Here is a 16,397-nt window from a genome sequence, read left to right as displayed (position 1 = left end):
TTATTATTGGTGCTAAATTAAGCACACACGAATGTGTGCAGTTTGTTAAATTGTTAGAGCTTATTTAATTTCTAGGTCAAGTACCAGCGGCCCATTTTGATGTGATACGGCATGATGTCTGCTGCGAAGAAGAGGTCTAAAAAGCCAAAGCACCAGTCTGATCCGCAGTTTAATTTTCTTGAAAGAAAGACAAAAGGTAAGACAAGAATATATACCTCAACGCTTTAGCTACCCTCGGGAGTCGTCAGAAGAAAAGGTAGCAAAGTGCTTTCATTATCTTAATTTGCTAGGTTGAAGAAGAGGCTTCTTTCTAGCAAAGACTCCGTACTAAAACCTCCCGAGGTAATTCACTTTTGCGGTCTACCTCTGTAGAATCACAAGTCGGAGAAAAATTTGGGTGGAAATAAGTCATTATTTCATCCTGATGAATTACTGGAAGAGATTGACGATTTTGTAGACTCTAGTGGGAAAGTCAAGGGCTTTCTCAGTGATGAAGAAGTCGATAAAGAAGACCCTACCCCCATGGGGGAGGATGGTTTTGAGATCGTGGAGAAACCTAGTAATGGAAATTATTCGGAGCCTGAAGACGTTGCCACAAACATTGGGGTCTCTGATCTACCATCCGCCCCAACTTATGACATGACGTTACTGAACCAACGCATCAGAGATTCCTTACTTATTCTTGGTGACTTTAAAACTCGTGCTCCCCCTGGCTTAACGCGTAAAGCTTGTGTCGATTCACTTCTGAACGACCTATGCCAGCGTTATTCGTACAGTCGCTTGATGATAAACATACTTTACGATCTGTTTCCCAAAGAGGTAGGTACTTAGTGTAAACATTAATGCCACTTTAGATACTCGAAGTGGTAGAGGCCAACGAAACTGATCGTCCTGTTACTATTCGAACCAATACTTTAAAAACGCGACGGCGAGACCTAGCTCAGGTCTGACTGCCTTTTCTCATGGCATTTTTAGGCCTTAATTAATCGCGGTGTCAACCTAGACCCTTTAGAACCGTGGAGTAAAGTTGGGCTTGTAGTTTACTCTTCCCAAGTTCCTCTCGGTGCCACACCGGAGTATCTTGCTGGCCATTACATTCTCCAGGGTGCTTGTTCTATGTTACCGGTTATGGCACTGGCACCCAAACCGGGTGAGCGAATACTCGACATGTGTGCGGCACCAGGTGGGAAGACTACTTACATTGGTAAGTTAGCGATTCCTAAAAATTCCACCTTCACGTTCTGATGTATTCTTTACTTCCATTCCCATTCCAGCTCAGCTAATGAAGAATACGGGCTCCATTTTTGCTAACGACGTGAATGCGGAAAGAGCCAAGGCCCTCCTTGGTAACTGCCATCGTATGGGTGTGGTTAATACGGTGGTTTGTGTGGAGGATGGACGAAAGTTCCACAATGTTATGTCTGGCTTCGATCGTGTTCTCCTTGATGCGCCTTGCTCCGGCACCGGGGTTATTGCGAAAGATCCCTCTGTGAAGACCCATAGGAGTGATGAAGATATCAAGCAGTGCGTGATGCTGCAGAAACAATTGATCATTGCAGCGATTGATTGCTGCAAAACCGGTGGCTACATCGTTTACTCAACTTGTTCCATCACCGTATGTTCCCGTTCTCCTATCCATTGTTAACAAAAAAGACATATTTATCCAATTTCCTAACGCTATTCAATTGGTAGCTACCTATTTTTCAATAGTCACTTGAACCGCAGAAGTAAAATGAGAGTAGCCATAGCGCTTGTTTGGTGATTTCCAAATTTATTCTTGGTCAAACACCTTCTCCCTAGGTAAACGAAAACGAAGGGGTGATTGACTATGCCCTCCGTAAGAGGAAAGTTCAGTTGGAGGAAACCAATTTGTTCGGGGAAAAGGGTTTCACAAGGTAAGGAACAACCCGGACGTGATGTCTTTGATAAAACTTTATTGCAGTTTTAAGGGACTACACTTTTCACCGAAGATGAATCGGGCACGACGCTTCTATCCACACAAACATAATGTGGACGGCTTCTTTGTAGCAAAACTGAAGCGGCTGGAGTAAAAATGAGAGGAGACGTCTGTGAATTGTACAGTCAATACATGCGCACATTTAAAACAAATAAAAGTGCGTCACTATGTATCACAAATCCTTTTTCAGATCCTCGCAAAACTCTTTAACCTCTTCCTCGGTGACGACCTAAATTTCAACGAATGGTTAAGACCTAAAAGGGAGAGAAAAGCTTACGTTTTTTTCACGTGGTTTGGTCAAGAAGTCGGTGAGGGCCTCCCTGAATCGACTGATACCTAGGTGAATTTTTTCTCCAAATTAGTCAATCGAAAAGAAAAACGTATATGCTAAGGGGGGGCATCTGGGAGATGGGAAGGTAAATTCCTACCCCGAGCAACTTCTACCGCTGCCGGATGTGGTAATTCAGCAAGAGCCTCGGAAATCAAGTTCTCACGCCTCGCTTGAAGTTGTGCCACCCTTTGTCGGCCAACTTCCATGTAATGCACAACCGAGTCCTCTGGATCCAAGAGGAACCCGATACCAAGACTTTTAAGCATTTTCTAAAGGGGATGATGCACCTTAGTAACAGTAGGATTGCCACCAACCTTACAGGAATCGCAGGTACACAGTGTATCCGTGCGCCAATCATTGCACCAGAATATAGGAGATGGGAAAGAAAAACCATTAACCGTAAGCCTCCCCATGTCCGCTGTTGGTGGATTCAACTTTCTGACACCGCATACGGATAAAACGTGGGGAATTCGACAAGCCTCTGTACTTTTAACACTAGCGGAAGTGTTCAGTTGGTCAACACTGTCATCAATCCTCGGCTTTTTAGGCAACGAACAGTCTGCATTCTCCGGTTGCATTTGACAGTAGTAGAAGAGCCAAAGTAATGGGAATCGCTTCACACAGTTCAGGCAAACCAGCTCTTCAAAATCATCGTTGGGTCGAAAGTCTAGCGGCATATTTAGGTGCTGGAAGTGCGCATTAAAAATCGTGAAACCCATACTTGCAAATGAAACCAATCTTCACAAATTGAACATTGGTACATTTCTGTATTCCCCTCAAGCTCAGGATCAGGATATGGACGCAAACAGGTGCAAAAGACGCCATCAAAATTATGGTCGTACTTGTTCTCAGTATTCACATCATCCTTCTCCTAGAAGCTGCTCATAGCACAAGTAAGCCACAAACCTCCCAGAGATTGCACACGGAGGCACCTTTGAACTTGCTATTCCCGCAATCACACCGAAAATGACGCTTAGTGTAGAGCTCAACGATTTCATGAGCTGCATGGCAATTCATAGAACATTCGTAGCATACACCTGCTCTTTTGCCAGTTAATTCGTAACAGGTTTTACACGCGAAAACTGCCTGCCTTTTAAGGTAACCCTGTACAAGTGTTTCATAAACTCGTTGTTAACCAACCTTTGGGAAGGTACATTTCTCCTCATCATCCTCAATCGCACCATAAACTACAGCGCTTTCACTGGTTTCAGACGAAACTATTTCATCCAAAGTGTAGTATTCATCGTCCCCCATTGTGTAAATGCGAGCAAGAGCCGACACTAAAGTATAATACACATTGGAGGATCAACGCCCCCAATTGGTTTAACCGGTTTCAAATTAGATTTAGAGAACCCCCGTTCAGACAAAGGCGTACCAAACTATAATGAACAAATATTAATTCATGCTAAGATTTAAACCTAATTTAATCTGGTTCTAGCATTTCAGAGTAAGAATTAGACACGGATAGCAGCCACAAATAAGTTTTTGCACATTCCTTCAAAGAGTGGATAAGTATATGAAAAGCTTGAAAATGTTTTTTTTTAAAAAGTGTGAATTGTGAGTGTTTGCACAGGGTGTTCATTGGCAGTTTGTATTACAAAGGCAATTGTTAAGTAACACGGCACACTGGGATATTATCTAATTCGAAGGTGGGGTAATACCTAACACTTTGGGCTTAGCAGTAAAACATATATAAAATTTTTGCACTAATCATTAGACTTTGTCCGCTAGTTTCCATGGCCTGCGAGAATGGGATCTAACAACGTAAGTTTTACCCAAATTTTAATACGTTAGCTTCTCTCATCCACTGATACACATTTACTGCTAAATTATTAGGGTCTCACTCTCGGGAAACCAATAAAACTGCCTAATATACTACCGTATTTAAACTTCTAATAGTCCTTGTTTGTTTGACCAGCCCTTATTTTCTATAGGGCATTAATTCGTTCTTGAATTACGTTTTTGTTATCGTGGGTCTGTGATGCCAGAAGTGGATCGGCATTTTCTATGGTTGGGAGCAGTAATTTCTAATATCCTAGTTATGAGAGACTTTCCTTAATCCGAAAACTCCTTCTAAAGTCTCAAAATGACGCCCTTTTAATTATAGTCGGTATGGATAGTCGATTTAATTCATTTTGCATGAAAATGGCGAACTACATTTTCTCCGAGAATAAAGGAACATATGATTACAAAGAAAGTTTGTTACATCCCTCAGAAATAAAAGACGAAGGTACCAAGTAAATTCGTTGTGATTTTCTTGTAGACTTTATTCTTATTTTGAAGCAGGATACTGCAGAATGCTTCTGTTTGAGCCAAAATATTTCCCTGTACATCAAAACATTTTTGCAATTTAATGATTTGGTGGTTTACGCGTTTGATTATGAAGAAGTAACGAGCGTTTTGAGCCATTATCTCAGAGTGCCAATGTTGATGAATATGATGCTTTAAAGATACGATTTTTACAAAAGTGCATGCTGCTCTGTAATCAAATTGCTGTCCCACTTAAAATGGATAAAAATGTTAAGGAGCTGCAGACCTCAAACACAATTGAGAGGTGGCCACTCATTCAAAGCTTCTCCACGTGCGTGCTGTGATGCCGACAACTTTATGTACTTATCTTGCATTATCTAGGCCCTTGAATAATCTAAACTCGGGTTATTTGGTTTTAGGGCAAATCAAGTTTCTTTCTCGCAGACTTACAAAGTGCATACTTTATTTTAATAACTATCGTATGTAGGTTGGTAATTTTACTGAACAACTAACCACACTCTTGAGGCGTCCTGATTCATTAAACTTTGACCATCTGCTTTTAAAAGTAAAGCAATTTTAAAAAAATTATTGCAGAATATTGCATTATTTTGCTCAGCTTTTGAAAGTTGTATGCGTCGAATTGAGCTGGATGCAAAAAAGGGGCCTATAAATTTACATGAATCGGTTGAGGTGCGCTAATCTTCACATCTAAAATCCTCTTAGCCACTTCGAAGTTACTTTCGGCATGCAGAGCTGTGTGAAGGGAGGTCTCCCCAGTACTTCAATTGTTGACTTTATTACAGCCTCTAGAAATTACCAACCAGTCTGCCTTTTTGGCACCAATACTTGCAAAAATATCCTTTTGGATCACGGAACCCTTTCAAAAATCATAAACGTTGTCCCAGATATTGCATCAATTCATTTGGTAACTTTATTTACTTAAGTCAAATGTATTTACGCAAAAATCCGTTAAAAATAGTAGTCTTTAATATTAGCTCCATTTTTTTCTAAATTCGTCTTTCAGTTTCACATGGCAAATTTTGGTCATTGCAACTTTTAAAACCTCATCGCGTAAAAGTTTTGGCAATGCTTACCTACATCAATCTCACATAAGTCACATGATTGAAGAAGAAATTTTAAATGATACAGTCCACTTAGTCAACTTTTAGATCATCAAAGGGTATTCAAGCCTTCCCAACAGCCATTGTACGAGGACATACTTCTTATTGCCCGCAGGCGAAGACACCAGTAATTGATGAACTTTTTATCCGAAATATCAATCCTTATTCCTAATATATTTCGTAATTTTCACTAAGATGTCATTGATTCCATTGATATTTGCAGAACGAAAACATGAGATTTCCCAAAACTTATGGTATGACAAAAGTGTTTAAATTTTCTAGAGATTTCGTTTACTATTTTTCGAAGCTTATTGTTACCCTGTTTCATACTTTAGCCTATTAGCTGAAATTTACCTGAAGTTACAATGGGCCTTCTCTAAAATTGTCGATCAAATAGTATCGAAATCTTTGGCACTGCTTGAGGTGACAATCATTGTTCCGTTCACTGTATTTTTCCACGTACGAATGGCTGCGTAGTCGTTTGACATCATCACACTTAAAATGCAACTTTTAAGCAGCACGTTTTATCGCCGTATAATTATTTTAACCGGAGCTACTCATCTTTACTTGTCAAAAATGTACTTAAAGCGTCAATTTGTTTCTTTCTGATTTGTTATCTAAAAGTCCTAATCGAGACTTATGTCAGGTTATTACTGGAACTGTTAAAGCTCAACTGAAAAAAAAACTATCAAAATTCAACTATTCTGATCTCGAAATAAGGTATGTTTTAGTTTTTTTGTGGTGCATAGCATAACGTGACGAAAATACTTAGTGATGTTTCAAGTTTGAACTTTCTCGTCATTTCAATCCCAGATTTAAGTCCGAAGACAAAAATGAAAAGCTGAATGATCACGTTTATTTGGCGACCTTGGAACTATCGGTATTTGATGTAAGAGATGATTCTGGCAACTTAAAAGGCAGCGTTTCCTACGCAGATTCGTTGTTAATTTCGGAGATTTTCCTCAATAATGGTAATGGTAAGCAAAATCACATACATAAGTGCACTGTACCTCCTTTCTTCACTGCCTTTCCCTTTTCTTCGAACAGATTGCATTAGTACCAGTGTGTTCAACATGACGAGATACATTCCCGGATTTTGTTGTTGGGACTCAGAGGTAGTCTTTTATCAATCAGCTAAGCAAAATGTACTTCTACTGATTTTGTTTAAGTAAATGCAACATCTGGTCATCATTCATTCCATTTAAGATTACCACTTTTTGCTGTTGCTTTTTTGTCACTACTTGTCGTTTTACTATTTAAGTTGAAAACCCAATTAATTAAGCATTCCACAAAGTCATCAGCAGCACCAGAAGAAAAGGCACTACCCGTGGCACTAATTCATCAAGGAGTCAATGAAGTTGGCATAAAATTTGGTAAAGATTTGAACGTTTACTTTTAGGAATTATCAATGTTGTCTTTGTTATTTAAATATACTTTACCTCCATATGACGATGTTATAAAATACTCCGTTAAGTGGAAATACTGCTCATTAATTTTTTTTGCAAATTTAGCCTTTTGTCAATTCAACGCAGGCATTATTCGTATAGCATGTTACCGTTTGGGATGTTACTGGTTTGCAGTGCACAGCGTAACCTGCTTCTCTACCGTAAGGCTAAATGCATTATGAATATATGTGACCGCTTCATGGTATCAATGTTTGAAACGCACTATTTATGCACCACATTCGTCGAAATATTCAGGATTCTAAAGAATTCTGGGGCCTGTGGCAGATTGAAGTGGAAGATATCTTTCTTGAACGTGGGGTCAGACCTTCACCTGCTCCCTTCTGTATAACCTCCGAGGATTTTACAGGGCTGGCTAAAATTATATTCGGCTCAAATATACCACCGTGTGACGCGCAGTGTATATTTCTGGTGCTTCGTCTTGGTACTGCCTCTCACGATGTAGGCCCTTAATAATAACACCCTTAAAGACTTCAGTAGTGCATATACCATGACTTAAGAGATGTTCACGCTATACTTCACTGAGTAGAATGGATTGTTAAAGCATATTAACTTAATGAGGCGTTTTAATTCTACAACGCAGGCACTTGAGCATTTGCAGGCGTGCAAAGTGGACTTGGATGTAAAAAAAAGGCCAGAGGTGGCTCTTGTCAGCGGGATGGGTCTTGAAGCCCGGATCAAGGTGGCTCTTAACGGTGTCAAAAGCCAGTTTTTTTACCCACCAGCGGCAGACAAGGCCCTCAATTCTAGTAGAGATATTTCCTCGGTGGAGATGATGGCTGAGGAATCAGCCTGCGCTAGAAACCACCTTGAAAGTAGTCTTTGCCTTTCAGCTGCCCAGGACCATCATGGAGATTTGTCGATTGAAGTGCTGTTAGCTCGATGTGGCATCCCCTTTTCACGCACTGATGAACAGAAGCTCTTATTAAAGCAGAAACTATGCATTGCTAGACAGTCCCTTACTTGTATGTCAAAAGCAGATCCCACACCTAGCCTAGGTGAGTTTATGTGCAAGAATGCACCTCTATTGTTTAGACAGTCTAGATGGAAAAGGATTAGAAAATTTTTCGCATGACAAAAAAGAACAATCAAATAGTCTTCAAATGACCATTATTTGTGGAATTCATGGGAGTTACGTGGTACGCATTGCAAAAAATTAAATACATTTTGGCCTCATTTTCCTTTTGTGCGTTGTTCTACTTTTCTATTCCATTGATAAGTCCTTCTTAGCGCCACACACGTTTAGGTAGCTGTCACGCTTTGTATAAAATAATGTACAGAGTAAATTCAACTCATTTCTAACGGAAGGCTTTATGATGACCGAACGAAATGGCAAATTACTAAAATAAGAATTTGCTGTTCAATGAACCAAATAACTTATTTGTAGATGTAAAAAACAATGGCAATAGAGTACTGATATAACTTGATAGAAAATGGCATTAATTTGTACTGTTGCAGTTATTATTAATTGTTGATAATACTCCTAAAAACAGTAGTAAAATCAAAATTACTAGATCATGTTAAAGAATTCCAGGAAAAAAGTGAATGTCTATTTTATGGATTAACAATTCAATTAGCAGAAGCCTAAAAACTTGCTCTTATAAAATCAACGCTAGCTTTTTACTTATGATCGCACTGGACAAATTTTTTGTGCTTGGTTGATTTGGCAGTTGAATGTGGCTGGCTACATCGTTAGCATGGCCACAGAGAGCATCATCTGGTTGGTTCTCCACCCCAAATCTCTCGCGGAGGTACCTGACCTCCTCAATTCAAGCCTCAGACAGAAGACACAACAAACAGAAAGTGGGGAGACAAGACGCTTTCGCTTACTCCTTGTTGCTCCTCCGTGGGTCTCCATACCGGAAATTCTAACACAGATTGAATCATTCCTCAAGCCCTCTGATTATGACCAGAAAGTGGTACCATTCTGTATAAGTGAGTTTTCTTGCTTCTGAAAGGATTGAAAATGGTGCGTTGATCTAATAGTCATGATAGAGGCAGTTTTATATGCCAAAATGGAAGCTACCTCCTTTCGATAAATAGGATTATTTCTATTTCTAATTCACCAAATCACAACCTAGCCAAATAAAAGCACAAATACCCCTCCATTAATAAGTCATTTTAAAATAGCAGGTAAGCTAATCAGCTGAAGGCAAATATTGGCCTTCCTTTTAAAAGAATTTAAATTGTTATGAGCCATAATACTAATTTTTTTATTCAAAAATCTGTCTGCATTAAAGTAAACCTCTTTACTTTTCAGACATAGTCAAGCTTAGTGCAAAAAAATGTGGAAATTACCGTAGGTCTTAGAAACAGCTTTAAGAAGTTGTATGGAAGTAATGCAAAATTTTAACTTAAAACCCCAAGTTCAAATGACATATATTCATTGCTATTTTTCAGCTTCTACAATTACTTGTGTTGATCCGCGAATGTGCCTCATGGGATCCAACGGGTAAGTTTGAATGCTTAATAGCGTGTTTTATCTTCAGGCACGCAGAGCGAATTCATCACCTCACCTGGTACTCCAGACGAACAGATTAATCTATGCTACAAAGATTTAAGTAAAAACGAGAAACCTCAGCCGACAATAGAAGTCCTAAAAGTTTGACAATCTGCAAAAACATTGTTTATGTCCCATTGCACTCATGCTCACGTATTGCGCGCTGTCATGCATCTAATTAACTCACCAGGCAGTGGAAGATAAATGCGGGACCTCTATTTGTGAGGTGCCTTTTTAGTCTTGGAACTATGTCAGTTGAAGTTTGGCAGCTTTTCTAAAAGACTACCAGCATTCAGTGACCTGAAATTGTAAATAGAGAAGGACATGGAACTTACTGGATGTACGCATGTGCTGATTGAGTGAAATGCATTCCACAGGAGTACGTCATTGCCGCTAATGTTATGCGGAATAGTAAGTAGGTGCAATTTTGGCAGGCGCATATGAGTCTTCAACCTAGAAATGGAGTATTAAATAAAAAAAGTGTTGAGTCTAAAATTACTTCTCCGAAATATAAATCAAACTTGAACTGTCCTCAGATTAAGTAAGTTTATTGTCTTTCCCACTCTTTTTATAATAGCACCTGAACTGGACCTAGATTGTCTTTAGTATTGTATTTAAGTTTTCCAGTCAACAAAACAATAAAATCTTCGGAACAAAAGCATATGGTAGTATACCATTGGCTTCCAGCATATACTTTGTTTTGTTCTATAAAAGGAGGGATGTAAGAACATTTATATCAGAGACAGTCTCGTTTCTGTGTCTGTTCTACCGATTTTAATTATTTCCATTAGATGGCTGAAAGACTGCTCGCATATCCCTTGCTAAAATACGTGACATAAATCTAAGAAACCTGATACACAAAATCCACTTGTTTCTAAATTATAAATATGCTGAAACGTCACTGATACATGTACTTAGTGGTTGGAAATTTATGATCATGGAGTGCAAGTAAGCATGCAAGTCTGTGTTGACCAGCGGGCGAGGCATTTCTTGTAAACACTAATGCGCTTACCGTCAAAGTTTGTCAATTTTACCAAACACAAGGGATTTTAATATTGGAAAAATATGTTGCTACATGTTCAATTCCATCTATCTTTAACTAAATTATCTTAAGGTCACAGATCGTTATGCCACAAGGCATAGATATTTATGTGGTAATGTGTAGATTGTACATGTATATTGAAATCTGTAAAACCATTTTAGACTAATGCTACCCGGATTGTGTCCATTTTTTGATCGTGGGTGGGTAAACATGATTATCTTCACAAATCCTACAAAGGTAGGTCCTGTTTACATTAGAAACGAAAGTTATTAAAATTCATTATCAGGCTTTGATAACTCGGTTAGTAGACTAGAATACTGAGCACCATTGATTACTGCAAAGTGCTTTTACTTTTTAAATGTCTAAAAAATTAAATTGGTAACAAAACGAGGAGCTAATAGATGGGGTTCACGATATCGAGTTCAGTTTACGAACCCATGTAAAGGAGTGTCTATGGCCTGGCAACGCATGCAACGCAATTGCAATAGCCTTGTCGTTGGGTTCCTTTGAGATGGCACTGCTCTCATTCCCAGGTACTATTTATATTTTCACATGCGGTGCATGTCAAATGGTCTGATTTGGTTGTTGAGGTCCAAATAAATTATTCTTCGGCAAGCATATGACAAGTTTTCCATTTTCGTCATTGGAGATGTTCCAGCGTTTCCGAAGATCCTCCCTAAAAACGCAAAGATCGTTCAAATGCTAAACAATTATAATTGTAGATAATGTGGTACCTCATTTAAAAAATTCTTAGACCAAACATTATATTCTCATTGAAAATTAAACTCACTTTTAATTTCCTTTTTATTGCGTCGAGATAAATTAAGATAATTCACAGTACTTGGAAAATGATGCAGTAAAACATTGTGCTTAGTTTCTTCATTAACAATGATGGAATGAGAAAATGTCAAGGTGCAGAAAATATAAACTGACATTATGAAAGATCTCAGGACAATATTATTAATGATCGGTGAGAATTCCTCGCTCAATAAGGCGGAAACATTAAAAGCTTGTCTGCATGGCCCCGCAGCAACCAAATATCTATCACATCTGCCTTTCTAGTTAGTAGAGAGCTAAAATTACTAATTTATGATAGTTCAACTTGGAAGAAGTTGTGTTTATGCTACTACTAGTAGCAATCCCGTGAGAGGCATTAACAGCATCATGAAAGAAAGAGTGGTTATTTTACAAAATGCTAAGGGAACTGTGAGAACTCACTTCTAAGTTCAGTTGAATGAAATATTCACTCCAAGATTTGTATGTATTCAGGTGAACATTCTATTTTCCAATCACCACAAAGTAGTGCCTCATCACCACCTTAATTCCACTAGGATTGGCGTACGGTTCAGTTTTACATAGAGCATAGCACTTGCTACTTTTAGGTGATAAAGGTCAACATAAATTTAATGGTCCCTGTACTTTTTTGGAAACTGCGACTCATTATAAAGGTATTTATTATGGTAAACCTTTCTAAACAAGTTTGACAGCACATACACAAAGGCATTTAGTAAAATTGTAGATTTTTTCATTCAAGATTTTAGATAACCTTTTTTTTCATTTGTAAATGCAGATGAATAACGATGTGGAAACTTCAAGGGCTAGACTCTTGGTGGAAGCTATACGTCAATTAAATCCACAGGCAGTAACATTAACAGCTCCTTTTGGAAAAATAAGGAACTGCACTCAACTCGCCCTCCTACTAAATGACAATCTATTCGGAGAGGTGGAGTCGCAACGTTACCGCCTCCTTACGTATGCAAAGTAGGCTGACAGTCTTTTTAAAGCCCTTGCATTGCCTCTCCGACTGATCTCTACACAAGTGCTTATTTCTCTACCGATCCAGCGATTCGTATAATTAGAAAGTATGCCATAAATGGCTCGCATTTTGCATCTTCAAATATTCCACTACGTAAATTGTGGCAACCTGGAGTCAGCGGTTTTTTTAGCAGCTAACATTGCAAGGCTAATGTTATAGATGAAAAGAGGATGAGAAATAGCAAATACTGGTTGATAGTAACCGCTAGTTAAACAAAATGGAATCGATTTAAGTTGGACAAGCTGGAGCAACGGATTTTTCATATCTCTTGCAGTCATTGTTCTTTTCTCGGAGTATACCGTCTCAAGGCAATCAATGTGAAGTTTAAACTACCGCTGGATAGAGCTAAGTGGATCAGTGCACTTAAAGGTATCTTTCCAACTCGTTTGGCTAAAGTGTTCTAAAACTGTTTTGCTCTCAACCATCATATGATCTTCCTTCAAAGGCCTACGTTCAAACCTAAGTCCATTCTCTGATGGCCCAATTATTGTATGTGTTGAAGCTAACCTTGCATTCGACGAAAGTAAGTTACATCTCAGTCACTCTTACCGCATTAAATGCGATATCATTTATAACAATTTCTAGGAATTTGAATGCGGTGATTTGCAGTAGAAGGCATAGATTACATCACAAATAGCAGCTTGTAAGATTTTAAAATGTTTTTTTAGAATATTTTTGCAAAACCTGAGCAAATACTCAAATAAACGAATTAGGTACAGTGTCACCTCCATGCATGCTTGTGTGCATATTCAGCAATGATGATTTAGGCAGTCAAAGATGAAATTTATGGTAACAAGCAAGCGAAACATTACAACGCCAAATGAAAATGGAATCTAGGTCGTTTAGTTATGATGTTTTTACCAAATAAGTATGACATTTCGTCAATGTGTCGTACGTCAACCTACTTTTTCTGTCTTACTTCCCCTTAGATCCAAAAAGTACTGTTAATTGCCGCTACTGGCCACAGACCGATGTAATAAAGGAGGCTAAGGATGGGTTTAATGCAGAGTCTGGAGATAGCTCACCCAAAGGTGCCGCACTCTACTCCCTAACTGCTCACTTCTTCATCATTCAAAGAGAAGCAAGTATGCGGTCTATCTATGGTGGCGACTTCGAGGAAAAGCTCACGAACTGGCTCAAAGCCTGGCTCCGAGAATGTCTGCGAGAGGCAGAAAAGTTGAAACCTCTCATTGAAAAGGAGAAATTGACAAAGAGTGAACTGGATAAAATTCAGGAATGTTACTTTTCTTCCCTCCCTTTAGGGCTTTGCGCTGGTCCCTTGGGTTACAGCTTTGCCGCAACCAACACACAAAGGCTTTCCAAAAATTTAGACTTAAATTCCTACTAATAAATTGAAATTAAGGGTTAATGTTTAAGGGAATAAATTTTGACGAACTCCGCACTAAAATATATGGTAATCAGCTAAGGTCGTGTGGTTCTTTTGTAAAATTTAAAAATCCATTCTCAGAACATTTGATTTATTGAAATAGTCATCATAATGATTTAAGTTGTCTAAAAGGAATTAGTTGTAGGAACCGCTTTTGTTGCTTGCACTGCACCGTTTTCAATGATTAATTCTTAAATTGCTGCCATTCGGGAAATTTATTTTTAATCCCAGTGAATGCTTGTGTTTTTTATTTAGTGATTCAAGTAAGTCTTATGGAAATGTAAAGGAGTAGCAAACAAGGTAGTTAAGTCTGTTACAGATAGAGGATTATCTAATGAATAGGTAGACGTACCTATCTGCTATTTTGGTGGAATCAAGCCAAAAGCTAAAACACAAAACGTCTCCTATTCAGTGCAATTATCTTAGTTTTTGCTTCGATTCCTCTCGACGTTCCGAAAACAACACTTTTGTTCATCTAAAATTAAACCCGTTACTTTGGGTAAAGTTCTCTACAAAAAATAATGTTAGAAAACTACCAGATAGCCAAATTCTTACTTTGGATATTATTTCTACCATGAGACATTTTCTGACTCATTGAAGAGAGTAAAATTGCCTTCCTTGTTGGTGCATTGACTAACTCCAAGATATTACTCAAAAGGCCAAATAATCACAATTTCAATGCTTTATTTGTGCATTAATTCCCGCCGTTACGGAATGGTAACATTACGATTCTGTTTAAATCATTGTCTCATTCTGGAGTTCTGGAGGGCTACTTGAGAAGGGATTGGCCATCTGCCCCACTTGATATTGGCGCCAAATGCCCCTAAGCATAAGCCCATAATCGTTAGTGCTTTTTCTCTTTTCAGGATGCGTATCAGCTCTACCCTAGACCCGAGGGATGGTATTTTACGGGCTTCTACTATGTTCACATGTTAGGAGAAAAGTCATTCAGGCATCCCTGTAAGTTTATGGACTACAGAGCTTCTGGAAGCACGCGACTCATACAACTGTTGGTCGTAGGATAGAGTGAATTAAGATGTGGAATTATTTAATGCTAAAAAATACCTGAGTCTACCTCAAATAATTTTTGTGGAAGTGAACTCTGAAAGGATTAAAGATTTTTTTGTCTCCCAAATAGACAATAATTAAATATATAAGTCGAAGCAAGGCAGTCAATTTAATAAGCCGCTTGCAAGTGGATCCTAGATACCTCTCTCATCGAGCCAATAATTTTAAGGATTAATGGAGAAGACCCATTACTTGTTAGTGAGTGCGCCCTTCTTAACAGTGGTTGTATATCATCTCCAACTCCAGATATGTTTAACTATTTCAGTACAGAAATGATAGAAATTACTTCTGGACGTGACGTATTTTAAAAGTCCAACAAAAGAACTTCGAAGTTAGAAATTACAACTCTTCTAGGTTTTGATCAAATTGTTGACGAATACGTTGCAAAGGAGAACGAAAAGATAAAGAAATTCAATGCCACCCTGCTGAAGACGCCTCATGTTGACCTTTTCGACTGACAGCGTTGGTTTCTCCATTCACTGCTACATTTCAGGCCTTTAAATAAATCTGTTGGTTGTAATTTACTCTTATTAGTCAAAGAAAAACGCAATCTCACTGTCTCAAAACAAGTTAATTAAAGCAAAGCAATTTTCTCCTATCGAGTCGCTGACAAAATGACAATTGAGGCATATGAGGAATACCTGTCTGTTTCTTATTAATGGTGAAGCAGTCAGAAGACAATCTAAATTTATTACTTATTAAAGGCATATTGAGTTCCCTTGTTTGATATTTAGCTTTGTCAATATAGTAAGGCGACATCTGTTCTCAATTTCTTGTTTGTTTTCCCCAAAAAATATGGTTTTTAAAAGCTTACTTGCTTAAAAGATGGCTTAAGCACAAATTAAATAACACCATAAAATTGGAATACCGGCTAAAGTATAGTCTATTGACTGTGTTTCGTTAAAGGCAGTCATGTCTTTAGTTTAAATAATACTACAACTAATTTGTCAACTATATTTTTAGGGTAGAAGCCTGATATATCTCATTTGTTCTATTGGTATTAAAGCAAAGTGCAATTACTCTTCAAATGCAGGCTATAAAGTATGGGTTTTTCCGACACCGATGGATATAAATTCACGTTTCTGTCAGATTGTCATTGTAGTTTTATGCGTATCGAGATTCTCAAATTTGGTTCTTTTGTGATGCTGCAATGTTTGTTTTGCCTCAACTTCCCAATTGAGAAAAGTAATACTCGAGTTCATAGTGTAGTTTGCATGATAGGAGTTTTACGGGCAGATTATTCAAATAAAAAGCCGCAATATTATCAATTAACCATTACTTATTATAGACAAAAGCCATAAACTAGACACAAAAGAGGCCAAAGTATGGTGATTTTCCTCAACCCGTGGGACGAGTGAAGCGACGGCGGCTGAGCCTGAAGGGTTCATCAAAATTATCTGTAACGAAAAGCAAGTCCTTTGTTTGACTTTGTTTAAAGGAAAATCATCCCTCCTACTCATGG

The 16,397-nt window shown here is 38.3% G+C and overlaps 3 protein-coding genes across 3 annotated transcripts; 2 read left to right on the top strand and 1 right to left on the bottom strand. All coding sequences in view use genetic code 11, as the record gives it.

Moving 5' to 3' along the window:
- Positions 1–114: 114 nt before the first annotated feature.
- Positions 115–2,051, top strand: EGR_08658 (Putative ribosomal RNA methyltransferase NOP2; the record flags this gene model as incomplete). The annotated part of the gene is made up of 9 exons (XM_024497907.1): positions 115–196; positions 229–256; positions 291–342; positions 373–819; positions 855–944; positions 976–1,204; positions 1,275–1,615; positions 1,801–1,895; positions 1,943–2,051. The coding sequence occupies 9 exons, from the start codon at positions 115–117 to the stop codon at positions 2,049–2,051; spliced, it is 1,473 nt and encodes a 490-aa protein (XP_024347677.1).
- A 78-nt stretch (positions 2,052–2,129) lies between these two features.
- Positions 2,130–3,542, bottom strand: EGR_08657 (Putative E3 ubiquitin-protein ligase UBR7; the record flags this gene model as incomplete). Its single annotated transcript, XM_024497906.1, has 7 exons — positions 2,130–2,186; positions 2,235–2,293; positions 2,386–2,557; positions 2,603–2,974; positions 3,010–3,159; positions 3,195–3,392; positions 3,429–3,542. 7 exons carry the CDS (start codon positions 3,540–3,542, stop codon positions 2,130–2,132), a joined length of 1,122 nt encoding a protein of 373 aa, XP_024347676.1.
- Positions 3,543–4,400: 858 nt separating this feature from the next.
- Positions 4,401–15,393, top strand: EGR_08656 (hypothetical protein; the record flags this gene model as incomplete). Its single annotated transcript, XM_024497905.1, has 17 exons — positions 4,401–4,518; positions 4,552–4,676; positions 6,306–6,379; positions 6,473–6,636; positions 6,707–6,774; positions 7,360–7,563; positions 7,706–8,120; positions 8,158–8,261; positions 8,793–9,057; positions 9,612–9,724; positions 12,235–12,425; positions 12,755–12,849; positions 12,926–13,003; positions 13,410–13,718; positions 14,123–14,130; positions 14,734–14,827; positions 15,290–15,393. 17 exons carry the CDS (start codon positions 4,401–4,403, stop codon positions 15,391–15,393), a joined length of 2,529 nt encoding a protein of 842 aa, XP_024347675.1.
- Between the last annotated feature and the right edge of the window lie 1,004 nt (positions 15,394–16,397).

The sequence above is a fragment of the Echinococcus granulosus genome, assembly GCF_000524195.1.
Source record: "Echinococcus granulosus chromosome Unknown EG_S00114, whole genome shotgun sequence".
Taxonomy (NCBI): Eukaryota; Metazoa; Platyhelminthes; class Cestoda; order Cyclophyllidea; family Taeniidae; genus Echinococcus; species Echinococcus granulosus.
This window is presented reverse-complemented; position numbering and strand designations above follow the sequence as displayed.